Source organism: Cimex lectularius, unplaced genomic scaffold (assembly GCF_000648675.2).
Source record: "Cimex lectularius strain Harlan isolate CLEC.00 unplaced genomic scaffold, Clec_2.1 scaffold8, whole genome shotgun sequence".
Taxonomy (NCBI): domain Eukaryota; kingdom Metazoa; phylum Arthropoda; class Insecta; order Hemiptera; family Cimicidae; genus Cimex; species Cimex lectularius.
The window spans coordinates 773,040-786,953 of NW_019392656.1; the positions used below are offsets into that span (position 1 = coordinate 773,040).

Genomic DNA, 13,914 nt, shown 5'->3' on the forward strand with positions numbered 1-13,914 from the left:
ATGTATATTCTATAGAAAAAGTGAGCTATTTTGACATCTGCTCTGTCTACAAAACATTTTATTCTTTGTTTTTAACAGCAAACAGTAAAAATTGCACTTTGATCATTTTATTTCCTCTAAGATTTTAAAAATATTTATCTTCTTTCTTAAACAATGACTTTTTACTTGACCATTGCAGATTTTTAGTACATTGATATTGTGTAATACAAGAGTTTATATATAAATAAAAATGATATTTGCTTTGTTAAACCAAGAATATGGTCGTCGTAAAAAAAAGAAGATGCACAAGGTATTTTTTAAATAATTTTTCTATGCTCTTAAGAGTCAATAAATTGTTTAACATTTATGATTATGATGACAAATTATTTAGCCTTCTATTACATTATTCTGTCAAAATGTAGAATAACCCCACCTGGTAGTGGAATGTGTAATAATTAAAAATAAGTATTACAATCGTGAAATTGTGTTGTTTGGTCAACTATTGGTGAGTGCTAAAATTCTTTCGAAAATAAGCACCACAGGAAAACCAGCGATTGTTGATTCAATATTTTAGTTATATTTTGTTATTCTAAACAATAATAACAATGAAAGCTGTTGTAACTTAATAATATAATAGAAATCTGAGAAACTTTAAACTTCAACAAAAGTTCTCCACACAATGGACATTTGTACTACCACAAAATAATTAGAATCACATAAAATTATGTTGATTCAACAGAAATTCAGTGAACAGTGAAAGCCAAAACTAGAACATAAAGGAAGACTAGAGATTATGTAATAAGTATTTTGTTGACCACTATTATCAGAAATGCAATAATATCATTTGTTCTGGTTTACATAAAAAAGAGAAAAAACGGATTTTGTAAGTTGTAAAAGAAATAATGTTAACTTTGTGAAATTTTGTTGATTAGCCAATAATTTGCCCTATCATCTAGAAAATCAAATGCCAAATGATTGCAAAAGATTAAGCTCTTTGCAATAACTGTTGCTTTAAAAGTCTTTACCCACAATTGAAACAGACTTCTCCATTTTATTTTTTGTTTAGGTAAAAAAAAGAAAACATGGATTTTTGATGTTTTTTGGTTTAAATCATAGAGACTACACAAAAACTAAGATTGTGGAGGACCATTGACAATTAAACAATGATCTAATTTAAACAACTGTCACTTTTTGATCTAATCATTGGAAACCTCTGCCACAAAATAAAAAAAATCTTGTCTCTTGTGTTTTACTTTTTATTTAAAAGAGAAAAAAAACCTGGATTTTGACGGGTTTGGGTTTTTACAAATTGCAGAGATGATGTATAAAAACTAAGATTAGGAGAATTATTGACAATTAAACAATGATCCAACCTAGACAACTGTTACTTTTTGGTCGAAATAGCAGAAACTTCTGCCACAAAAATTTAAAAAAAATGTTTCTTGTTTTATGTTTTATTTAAAAGAGAAAAAACTGTAAATTTATTTGATTTTATTTATTTTTTTAAATTACAGAGTCGATGATTAAGGAGACTCATTGACAACTGTTCATTGATTTAACCTAAAGAACTGTTAAATTCACTAATTTCGTGGTCTGCTTGACCAATTAATTAAGGTTTTTATCTCAACTAAACCTCTGACAAAAAAATAAATAATGAACTTAACAATTTAAGGTGAATAAAAGATAAGACATCTTCCCAATGTTTTTCTTGGCCACAACCAATTTCCATCATCAGTGGTGCTATAACATTAATAACCACCATTAGAACAAAAAGCAGAATTTGAATAATAATTAAACAATTAGAAATTTCTTTAAGATTGAAACTCTTTTAGAAGTTCTAGAACCTATCTAGAAAAAAACAAGGCACAAATATGTGAAATATTATTATGAAGGGTTGTGATTCGACAAACTTTAAGTTAGTCTTAAAATAACTAAATAACCAATTTTATGATTTTTAAATTAAAAAATTAATTTAACATTTTAAAGCCTGGCATGATAAGCCCGCATTTGCTGAATATTGGTAGCTGTGTAACAAAAGCTTACAGTAAGATTAGGGTTTATGTAAAAAATATTTTTCAAGAGCAAACAATTTAAGTTTCACTTTTTTAACTTCAACAACATGTTATACCTCATTGGCCAGCTTCAGGTTATTAACCAGCCTCCAGAGCTTTGCCAGCAGCTCCTTGTGTAGGATCTTGCTTGTGGTTTTTCTTGTCCTAGTTGCAGAACCTGTACCTACATAGACCTTCACAGAAATATAAAATATGTTCTGCTCTCCCCCTCTTCCTGGCAGTATCTGCACAGTATTTCTTCTGCTTTTTTAAGTGGCAGTGCCTGTCAGGAGTCCAACCAGAATCCTGGTTCGGTTGCTGTTGCCTTTCAGTAATTCTTTTGTAAGTTTTGCAGATGATCCTTTTATGAATTCTTACTTCTATTTTTTTTTTTTTTTTTTTTTTAATATAACATTTATATATATAAAAATGGTGTTTCATTCAGGTTATTATCAAAATAGTACAGATGGCAACATTAATTATCGAATAAATGTTTCAATAATTCTATGATAAATGGTCAATTTTGTAACTTAGCACTACCTTTCGTTCAGGCAAGTTCGTAAAAGCCCGGCAATTGCGTCATGACGTTCGCCCAGAATTGATCTTCAGAGTCAAAAGCTCAAAACGCGTATTTAACAGCTGTTCACTGTTTGGGCTGGTGGGATATTATTTATTGTTCTCGATTTTGACGTTTTCGAGTGTTCAACGACGAGTAGCCTTTCGCCGAGATTGGCAGGTACAGTTGAAATCGCACATTCCCAAGTGACCTGACAATCTGTTACCTCGAAGGGAGGTTTAAGGTAAAAAGAACACTGGCCGACGTCGCATCCAGGCCTCTACGCTTCACGTACCCCTTTTGCGAAAGACAAAACCACTTTTGTTTTTATTCCTAGTATTTATTTTATTTTTTAAAACAGTGATAAAACTTAATTTCTAAATAATTGTGATTACATCTAAACGGAGGGCTTTGATTTTCTTGAACTTGCTCCCTTTCTATTTTGTGGTTATTAATTATTATTACCGTTAATATTATCGACTTTCATTTCCATTTGTTAAAACAGTTTCGTTTTAATCTTACAACTGTTTATAAGGTCTGTACAGAATTTCCTTTTTTTTTTTTTTTTGGTTAGATTATAAATATTTTCAATTTCTTTCTTAAATTGCTAGCCTTTACAAAGTTTAGACATTTCATGATGCATGAACAAACTGCTTACAATTTTTATGACTTACATTTAATTATTTTTTATTTTATTTAACGTTGTATGATTGATAAAGAATTCACTTATTGAGCCTTTAGCCTGGAAAAAACGCCTAATGCCAGAACAAAAAGCCATTCACAATCTCTTCATTATAGCCGGTGGAAACCACTTGTCAAATTAGTGAACAGGACGTCCGAAAAGTCGTCATGGTGTCGAATGAAGACTACAATTTATATTGTCAAAGTAAATTCAAAGTGATTGTGATGACATTGTGTACTCGATTGATAGTTGTGTTAGGTCTGCAAGGTTATAGGTGCATGTAGTTATAATCATCCCTGATCATCTTGGTCCGACCATTCTTGCTTGTCTTGCCTGTAGGATCATTTCATAATCTTAAGTTTGGTGAAGTCGGTGAGATGAACATGTTTCTTGAGCATCTTTGATTGTCCTGGTCTGCTCTTCCAGCCTGAAGTCCATGCAGTCGAGAGGTACCCAGTTCAGTCCAAAAACACTAACGCTACCATGTCAGACAGCAAACAGCCATCAAAGCACTAAGTTCAAGCAACAGCTCAAAAATGGTGCTGAATTGCAAAACTGAACTAAATAGATTAGGTTTGCAAAATAAAACCTTTGCTGGCTCCAATGAGATAAGGGAGTAGAGGGAAACGAGCAAGTGGCCTATGTAAGGAAAGGGGCTGTACTAGGTTCTGAGCTCTTTTGTCGCATAGGGATGCATATTATTGAGAACCTCGGACAACGGGACAAAATGAAAATGAGGACAATCCAAGAATCTTGTAGCAAATTTTGGAAGGAAAGAAAAACAGAATGCTTGAAAGGAAGCAGGAAAAACTTTGATTTTTAACAGGACACTGCAGACTGAATGGGCATCTGAAAACGATATAACAACACGGGAGGTGCAAATTCTGCAAAGAAAGAGAGGAGACAACACCTACTAACAACATATGGTGCAACATTTGCCTGCAGAAGCAAGTGGTTTGGGATGTACAACATAACTGTAGAAGAAATTCAACCACTGAAACCAGTCCTACTAATCACATTTCCTTGAGAAACTAGCACTCGTCGATGTGCTATAAGTACAGAATGGGGGGGACACAATAGCTCTTAAACGGTGCAGTATATTGTTACACACCCCAAAAAATTACATCTACATCCTAGTCTGCTCATTTTGACTTATTTTGTCTGTGTTACACATTTTAGCACTTTGCCATCTGCATGGTCTGTCTGTTGTTCTGCAATCTTGAAATTATATCATCTATTATTTGTTTGCTTTTATATAAAACGTAAGCTTTTTCCATGGAGTGATAAATCGTTTTGTTACCAATTGTTTAGTCCGACTATCCTTACTGGTTTGATCTATCGTATTCAGGATGTTATCATCGTCTGGGTTTGACGAAGAAAGAGTAAATATAGAAAAGGTTAATCACCTTCTCCAATCCTGACACATTTCACAACTTTTTTTTCCTAAATTTAACTTCTTTTGCTAAACTCTTTGTTGGGGAAAAACAATAATCGATAGAACTTGTTTTTATCTTGCTACTTATCAAAATATGTTATCTTTCTGTACAAACAATTTTTTTTTTGGTGGATTGACTTTCTAAACAAATATAAATAAATCCTCAAAAATTTGCTAAATTGGATACTTCAATATTCACATCCTTACATGTGTGGAAACTTAGTTTTTATACTTTTCATTATTTTCAGTTATGTTGTAAGGACATTTCAGGCCTTTTTTAACAATTATAAATAATTTTGTTTACTTATTCAATTTGTATTTATTGTTTGTTGTTTTAACTTTCAGCGTACAGTTATGCAAGGATTGATGTTTAAGTTTGGTGAGCGGAGAGACGACTGGAGATGCTGTTTTTGTTGTCATGTCAGAACAGCAACCATATTTCTCGGAGTCTGGCATTTGGTAAATTTAATATTCTGTTTGTCATGTTGAAATAACGAAATTTAATAATTTATTTTATTTAAGATGCTTCATGTGCTTACACTGTCTGTAATTGCCGTCATACTCCGTCACCCAGAAATGATGAATGAACAAAACTCACCCGGGACGAGCATACCTCTGCCGATGCCAACACCTCAGAGTAGTTCGGGTGTGATTGATATAATAGATGAAAACTCATTGGGGTCTAACAGCGCTTTTAAAACTTCACAAGGCATAACGCACAAGATGTACGGATCTCGTAAGTATAGTGGTTTTTTTCTTCTTTTTTTTAACAGTTTGATGTTGGTCTTCAGAATTTAACGTTTTTCCAGAACATCTCAATGTCAGTGTGGTTGTGATGTTTTCAACGTTTGCTATAACATTGCTCATGGTTTATGGAGCGATAAAAGGAAAGCCTTCGTACTTGATGCCATTTTTCTGCTTGCAACTATTTGACTTCTGCATCGCCAGGTACATAAATGAAATCCTTGTCTTCAAACATTATCATTAAACTTCATAAGCATAAATGTATGTTTTTTTGTTTTGTTTTTTTCTAGCTTGACAGCTCTCAGCTATTTATGCTACTTGCCGGACATGCACAGGTTAGTCGCAGAAAGTCCTAAAATCCCGATGCAATCAGCCCTTCTCAAATTATCCCCGCAGTGTTTAGCGCTTGTTGTCCTTCTCACTTTTGGAACAGCAATGTTTGTCAAGGTAAAAATTTAAAATTAAATACAAAACATTTTTAACTAATTTGTTAATAAAATTAATCAATTTTTTAGACATATTTCATCGGGGTGGTCTGGAGCTGCTACAAATATTTGTCGCTGAGATTGGTTTCAACACAAAGGACCATACATTTTATTGATCAAGATGCACAGGATCTGCTCCCGGATTATGAGACTGCTTGCTCCAAATTTCCTCCGCCGCCTCCATCATACAATCAAGCTGTCCTGGAACACCAGGAACAGCAAAACCGTGACCCAGAAGCAATTCCAACCACCCAAATAATAAATCACCGTCCTTAAAAAGGTTGTCTTCATTTACTTTGGATATCATTCTTTTTTTCTTTTCTTTTTTCTTTTAAGATAATGTTTATTGTTTATGTTGATCTTATAACATTTACACATACACACACAAAAAATTGACTGCATTTTTTTAAAAATTTTTTTTTTTAATATTAATCCTGCTGAGTTTTACAAAATGTGTTAAAATAAGTTTAAATAAATAGTGTATATTTTATATTGGCAGGTATTAAAGTTATAAATTATATAAATAATTATTTTTTGTGTATATAATATATATTTACTTCAGTGGGAAAAGAAGGTGATTATTCCAGTTATGTTAAACTGTGAAGGAATTTAAATAAAAAATTAAATCTTCTAGAGTCTAAATAATGCACACCTTTCTCCATCTACAATGTAAAATACTTATTGATTGAAATTGTAATTGTAATGAACAATACAAACTTTAGAATTACTTAAAATATCGATGGTATATATAAAGTAGTTGTTAATCCTAATACATTTTGTAAAATTTTTGTCTTTATTATTGTCAATTTCAACTCGTTTTAACAAGCATGTCAAGTTTTACGTTGAATCGATGCTATATTTGCGTATTTTTTTATGCTGTTCGAACTTTTCTCTTTGGACGATTGCATAAACTTTGTTCAGTATTGTAGAGAATTTCGTTATATTTTCAAATTGGTTTGTAATTTATTAATAAAGGGATTTTTTTAGAATAGTAAGAGAAAAAAATGTATTTCTTTTATCCTTTTACATTACATTTTTGAAGTATAGAGAAATTTTTAAGTTACCTTGGCAAAATATTTACCAACTGAAAAGCATGATTTTAAGTATATTCTTTTTTTTTCTATTGATTTCACAATTCTCCACTACAAAAGAAAGTTGACGAAGAAGAAAATCAAAAAAATTATGTTTATGGTTTTCCATTAATATTACATACTGCAGCTTAAAAAGAATTTGTCAAAAGAGGTGAAAATTGATAGATTGTAGATGACCAACATACAGGTTTGTTATACGTACATGTACATCAAATTTCATAATAGAATTTGAAGTACCCTGTGTAGAAAATGACATAGAATTACTTAGCTATATCTGATGAGAGAATTTTAGAGGATATTAAAACTGAAAAAGCAAACCGATAAATTGTAAACTTGTTTTTCATATACATACATTATAATGTTTTAACATTTTAAAATGTTAAATATCTTAAAATCAGTCGTGGTTGAGAATCAGATTCAAAATTAATTCTAAGAATATTATTGTTTAAACTGGGACCAGGTAGCGGAATGGTTAGGGCGTCCGACTCATTTTTGCCACACTAGCTGTGCTGGTTATGAATCCCATGATTTTTGATTGATTTTAATATGAAAAATGTATTGTAACATCGTTTGACCTCTTGTCCATGACAAACTGGGTAGTTGGAAGTTAAGCCCCCTGTATGACAGGAATTATTACTGTGTAAGCAATTTTAATGGGTCAGTGAGTTTTTGGACCATCCAATTTGATCATCCCTGACACCAGAGATATAGAATTAGTTATCATTTTTCCAATGATTTGTGAGATTATTGTTTAAAAAAAAAATTAAGTGGGTATGAGATATTAATATTTATATACTGATTTTATTATCCGCCAACGGATTGGCTTTGTCAGATAAACTGATCAACAAAGTTTTTATTTACTTATCTATATTGATGTTGCTGATAAACAAAGCTAAAAAAATATATATTTAAAAAAAATACAGATTAGAAAGTACTTTTTTACAATAGAGATATTTGAAGTGATTGGTATTGAGTAGATAGTATAAAAAATGTATGTATAAGCTCTATTTTACTAGTCCAGAAACTTTTTAAAGCATAATTTTAATTCAGAAGTTACCCAGATACCAGTTTCTATCCCAGGATAAAGTTTCACAGTTGTCACTCAAAGTACAATTTTCTTCTGTTGGCATTTAATTATTTGTCAACATACTAAACAGCGAAAAATTGTAATTTCTAATTCTAAAAGACAGACGAATGTTATCAGAGACAACAAACATTAGTTGTTCATTTTTCATTGTTTAGTCTTCTTTCTATAGAGCATTTAGCAATTTCTATTTTGTTAAAGATTTGAGGATTTTGGTTTTAAGAACTGATTGAGTCTCTAACTCAGCCTCTAGCTGAAATGACCTAGCTGTTGATAGCCCAAGGAGCTCAAGCTCAGAGGCTGGACAGACAAAACCAGGATTTGACTCTGGACCTCTGTTGGTATGTGTATGATGATGATGTTGATGGATAGAAGTGGGGGTACCTCAAGCACTGCGGCCATTCGGCTTATCGTACTTTTTTAGTTCCTTAGTTTATTACAATCGACTCCATCCTTCTTTTAAGGAGTGCTAGGTCATTGACGTCTGCATTTTTTCCTGGGTTTTCTTTGTAATCCAGGTTATTTCTCCATTGAGCAGTGCTTCCCTTTTGAAGATCTTCCTCCTCAGTGCATGTTCTACAAATGAATCACCATTGAATACACCTATGTTGTGTAGATGTTTTTTTTTTTCAGATGTCAGCAACCGGTAAATAGTCCTATCACTCCTCTGAGTTTAGCCCACTTTAATTGTAGCAGTGAGTTTGCCAGTCTTGGTGATAGTATGTATGTGCAGATTTGAGCTTATTAAATCAGCATTCATGTATTTTTAAAATATAAGTATCGTAGATAGAGCTACTTTATTAGTATTTAGTAGGCACATATGTAATATTGATATAGACTCTATTATGAATGGTTATCTGCGTGTCTGTTTAGGAAGTAGATAAGGTCAAAGTTTAAAAGTGTTGTTAGGAAGTTATAAATGATTTTCCAGTATTAATGATTAATGATAATATCTCTCGGGAAGAGCGAACAGGAGACAGATTTTTGGTATTAGGGCGTGATTCTTAACTCAATGGCGTTCGGTGGTATTGCACATTTTGAGGCATTTCGTTATAAAACTGTTCGAAAGAAATTCATCAGAAAAGTATTTTTAATCTAATTTATTTAATGGCCCCCCGTCTCTACCTAAAAACAAATATAACGATAAACATTTAATGATGATCGACTGGTTTGGTGTACTTGACGTTAAAATCGGCACGATCTTTGTAACAAAAACGAAAAACTAAATTCAATTAAAATAATTTTTATACCATAAAAAATACATTTTTTCTGGAAAGCTGTATCAATTTATTATAATAAAAATGTGATTGGTTATTTATTTTTTTTTTCTTTATTGTCAAGCCGTTTAAGTCGTTTCAACATGGACGTCGACGCGATAAGACGAAGATTTTTCTCAATTAGCATCGTGTCGACATAACATCGATAATCCAGGAATTAAATTTTAGTTGTGGATTAGAACGAAGTTAATTTGCAAAAGTATTTATTTTTATTATTTTTTTTTTAAATTTTTGCAAATAGCGAACTGAAAAGGACGGCCTACGACCCAATTAATCACGTTTCAAACTGATTCGACGCCGGAAACTTGGCGAGATAAAGCTGCTGCTGACAATCCTTGGCATTCAGAGCCCTTGGCCTGGTGCTGTCAAGTGGCATCGGCTTGACACGGAGGCCGAGCTTGTGTTGGCGTGTTAAGCCGGCCTTAAAACTCGACACAACGTGCTTTATCGGGTCGAAATGGAAAAATATGCTATTTACAAACTCTTATTAAAAGCGGATCTTAAAATTCTCCAAAGACGTAGAAGTTCTATTAGATTGGATGTTATCCGTCCTTTGGACCGCACAATCTCGCTTGTTGCGTTTACTGTATCATGCCAAGGAAGTAGCCTTAGTCAATCATTTAGGAAAACTCTCCAATTACAATACAAATAATTTTTGCAGTTTCCAGTACTAATCCGGCTTTCGTAGAGTGAACAACTCTACTGTTTACGTAGATAATCCTAAACCGACATTACCTTTGTTCCCCTTTGATTACCATTTAAAAAAATTCTCCATAGCAAATTGGAATAGAGAATAGGAAAACACAGAAGAAAATAAACCAAGAGCTATAAAAAGCACAGTCAAGCCATGGTAAACGTCAAGCCAAAACAAACGAAGGGACGAAGTTGTAATATGCAGACTACGAATAGGTCACACTCACATAACACATGGCTATTTAATGTACCTCGGAACTCCCCCCTTTTGTCAATGTGGTGAAGTAACACATTTTGTCCCCGTCAAACAAATGTCCACCCCCAAGTTTTACTCCCTCATTCCTTCCCAATTATATTAGGGGATGACTAAAATTCCCTGTATAGTTATAGCAAATTTAAACAAAAAAAAATGATGTGTGTGTGTGTGTGTGTGTGTGTGTGTGTGTGTGTGTGTGTGTGTGTGTGTGTGTGTGTGTGTGTGTGTGTGTGTGTGTGTGTGAAACACAATAGTTAAATCAATTTAGTAATCAAATGGAGATTGGGGTGTCTGTGGGACCATTTTTGGGAGTCCCCTGCGTTCTGCTTCGTTGGGGTGCAGCCACTACTCTCTCCATAATACTAATCATGAAATAGCAGGCAAATAAATAATGTATGTGTATATCTATGAGTATTGATTACAAAGGTTTAAAGAAGAAAAAAATTTGCCCTCAAGACCTTTTGTTTTGGTCAAGACACAGGTCCAACACCCATTTGAGTAATTTTTCAAACCCGCGAGTAAAGACCAAATAAGTAAACAAGTGACGCAGACCAACACCCAGCATCAACATTTAACATTGTTGTAAATAAAACATACGCTACAACAATATTTTACGCAATAAATAAAATCACCCAACAATGAAATTGTTGAAATGCCGAAACGCGTGTAACAGACCAAGGGGGATAGATCATGATCGGTAACGATCAAATTAAAACAAAACTGTGACTTTCATACTTGAGGTCAAATTTTTTTTTCTCCTTTTAAAAAAAAAGTAGGAGTATAGGATCACAATTTTTCGCTGTTTGGTATCTATTGACAAACAATCAAATGCCAACAAAAGAAAATTATACTTTGTAGAAAATATGCTACAACTGTGAAACTTTACCCTGGGACAGAAACTGGCTTCTGGGTAACTTCTGAATTAAAATTATACATCAAACAATTTCTGGACTCAAGTACAATAGACCTTATACCATTTTTTTATATTTCTACTCAGAGAATCTCTTCAAAGTTATTATTTATCAAACCATTGTAAAAAAGTACTTTCTAAATTGCAAAAAGTTTTTAACGAGGTGGCACATGTTTTATTTACTCAAAATCAACAATGTTAAAAGCTGATGCTGGTAGTTGTTCTGCGAAGGGTTACTTATTGGGATAATTTTTCAAATTAGTCGATCTCTGACAAAGAAAGCGAATCAATCGACTTGATCAACTTTTTAAGTTCTTTATACGATTTGCTTTTAAAGTGCCAACTTAATAAGTCCATTCTTTTGGAGTGTACGTTGAGATCAGCTATGACTAAAGCTAAATAAACTTTAACGAAAAAAAACTATGTTATTTCATTATTAACGTAATATTTATCTAGTTTTTTAAATAAAGTTATTATTTAACATAAATCGTTCGATAGGACAGTCTAAAATCAACAAGCAGAAATTAGACTTAATAATGGTATATTATTTAAAGTCTGACGATCAGCTTGAACTACTTCTGGACAAATAAAAACTAATAACAGACTGTCGTGATTAATACAAACGAAACCAACAAATTAAAAATTGTAAACAATTTCCTTTTATTCTCCACAGAAGCCATCGGAAAGTAGTGGGTCGGGCGTGAAGCCATCTCGTCCGGCTGATTACACTCGACCTTTTGCTAAAGGGACGCTTAAAAGATGCCAATAGGATATTCACTCGAAAACTATTTCCAGCAAGTGTAAATAATAAATTTTATTAACGGTACTTATAAAGAAGTGTAGAGAAAATTTTCGTTCATATCTACGTGCCTGGACAAAACCAATCAAAAGAACGCACGACGATACGGAATAACCTCTGTGAAGATTCAACGTTAAGTAGAAGGATAGGACCTGATGGGATTACTCTTTTCTCAAGGGTCATGAGGTATTCGAGCTCAAACAAAACCTCAGAGCTCATCTGAAGAAAGTACAAGCTGCAGGTGCACTGTTGGACCCAGAATACAAGATGGTATAGGAGTGATACAAGCGAATGTCCAGAACCAAAAGATAGTTGAGGAATCAGCAGAACGTCTTCAGCTCGATAATGACTCTGAATCGCAAAACCCAATTTAAAAAAAGTTATGAATTCAGAAAATAAATTCAAATTTAAAGAAATGAACAAATTGATTTGTTTGTAATAACAAGACTCTTCCGTAGACTAGACATAAACATTAATTTTTCTTGGAAGATTTGGAATTAGGGAAAATCCATGTATATGAGGAAAAGAAATAGCCAGTTAACTGGCTTCTTGACAGGACATATCAAACTCAATGAAGAATCATACTTGCAAAGCAGAGGAACATAGATAATTCAATATTGCGGAAGTTAAACTAATGGAAATGCTACTGTTATTAAATTCATTAGATTTCGTGATCCGATTGACCAAATAACATCTTTCAATTAATTAATCTTTATGTAAGGTATTGGTTGAGATAAAAAAATAGTCAGCGTCTCGAGCGGGATTTGAACCTACGACCTTCGGCTAAATACGTCGCTGCTCTGCCATTTGAGCTATCGTGACTACGATCCATTCGGACACTACCCCACCACTAACCAATACCTTACATAAAGATTAATTAATTGAAAGATATTATCTCGTCAATCGGACCACGAAGCCTAATGAATTTAGTAAGTTATAACTTCAGTAAAGCTCTCTCTCATTTGTCGCCGAGAATCAATAGACACTTGAAAAATGGCAAAAAGGAAGGAAAATTCGAAAGGTTGGGTTGATATGGAAAGTTAGTGTCCGAGTGGTCGCAGTCACGATAGCTCAAGTGGTAGAGCAGCGGCGTATTTCGCCGAAGGTCATGGGTTCGAATCCCGCTCGTGACGCTGATTTTTTTATCTCAACCAATACCTTACATAAAGATAAATTAATTGAAAGCTACTGTTATTGTTGAACCCAAACGTGAAAGAGGTACAAAACTGCAGGTGCAATTTCATCTTGAAGAGTTCAGTCCAGAACGATTCACCCGAATTCTACTTTATGCCAGTGTTTAATCTCTATAACTGCCATTTTTTAGCTTACAAATGACCCAAATTTTGTTTAAATAATTTTATATCGGAGCAGATGGCGATCAGCATGTTATCTATGGCATGCAAACTGGGTTAAGTAGCACACTTCAAGGGAAAAACGTTTTCCCGGTACTTGTGATGTGTTTTGGAGAAAAACTACTTCTTTTCTACCCAATGACTTTTTAAAAACTATATATTTATTTGGCTTACAATATCTGGCAATCCATAGAATTTTACTCAAAAGAAACTCATCTTTTGACTGAAAACACCTTGACCCCAGCAGAATCATTCTTACTTGGCCGAAAACGTACGCATTTTGACTCATCTTTTGACTTAAAACAACTTGACCACCGCCGAATCATTTTGCCACGAATATTTTTTGGGGATTTTACCTTCATTATTGATTCTTTACATCAAATCGTATCGAAAAGCTGCCTGTTATCTAGAATGTTGCACAAAGAAATAAAGAAACAAATTAGTACTTAATTAAAAGCTAGTAATTTAGCAAAATTGCTACCAAGACTACATTAAGCTATAGTTTGAAGTTTTACGACCT

General features: G+C 33.1%; 1 protein-coding gene across 4 annotated transcripts; it reads left to right on the top strand.

Moving 5' to 3' along the window:
- The first annotated feature begins 166 nt into the window (after positions 1–166).
- LOC106669735 (lysosomal-associated transmembrane protein 4A) lies at positions 167–6,923 on the top strand. 4 transcript variants are annotated; one of them, XM_014399417.2, is made up of 6 exons: positions 167–289; positions 5,049–5,162; positions 5,226–5,439; positions 5,513–5,651; positions 5,738–5,894; positions 5,963–6,923. In XM_014399417.2, the coding sequence occupies exons 1-6, from the start codon at positions 230–232 to the stop codon at positions 6,206–6,208; spliced, it is 930 nt and encodes a 309-aa protein (XP_014254903.1). In that variant the 5' UTR covers positions 167–229; the 3' UTR covers positions 6,209–6,923. The 4 variants fall into 4 exon arrangements, with proteins under 4 accessions (XP_014254903.1, XP_014254907.1, XP_014254906.1 ...); XM_014399421.2 differs by lacking the exon at positions 167–289 and adding an exon at positions 2,518–2,766; XM_014399420.2 differs by lacking the exon at positions 167–289 and adding an exon at positions 2,630–2,830.
- The last annotated feature ends 6,991 nt before the right edge of the window (positions 6,924–13,914 follow it).

Bases quoted from the DNA above. Each gene is read 5' to 3' on its own strand.
- LOC106669735 (XM_014399417.2), top strand. From the start codon at position 230: ATGATATTTGCTTTGTTAAACCAAGAATATGGTCGTCGTAAAAAAAAG. The intron at 5,163-5,225 runs GTAAATTTAATA...ATTTTATTTAAG, and splicing joins TTCTCGGAGTCTGGCATTTG to ATGCTTCATGTGCTTACACT. The intron at 5,895-5,962 runs GTAAAAATTTAA...TCAATTTTTTAG, and splicing joins GAACAGCAATGTTTGTCAAG to ACATATTTCATCGGGGTGGT.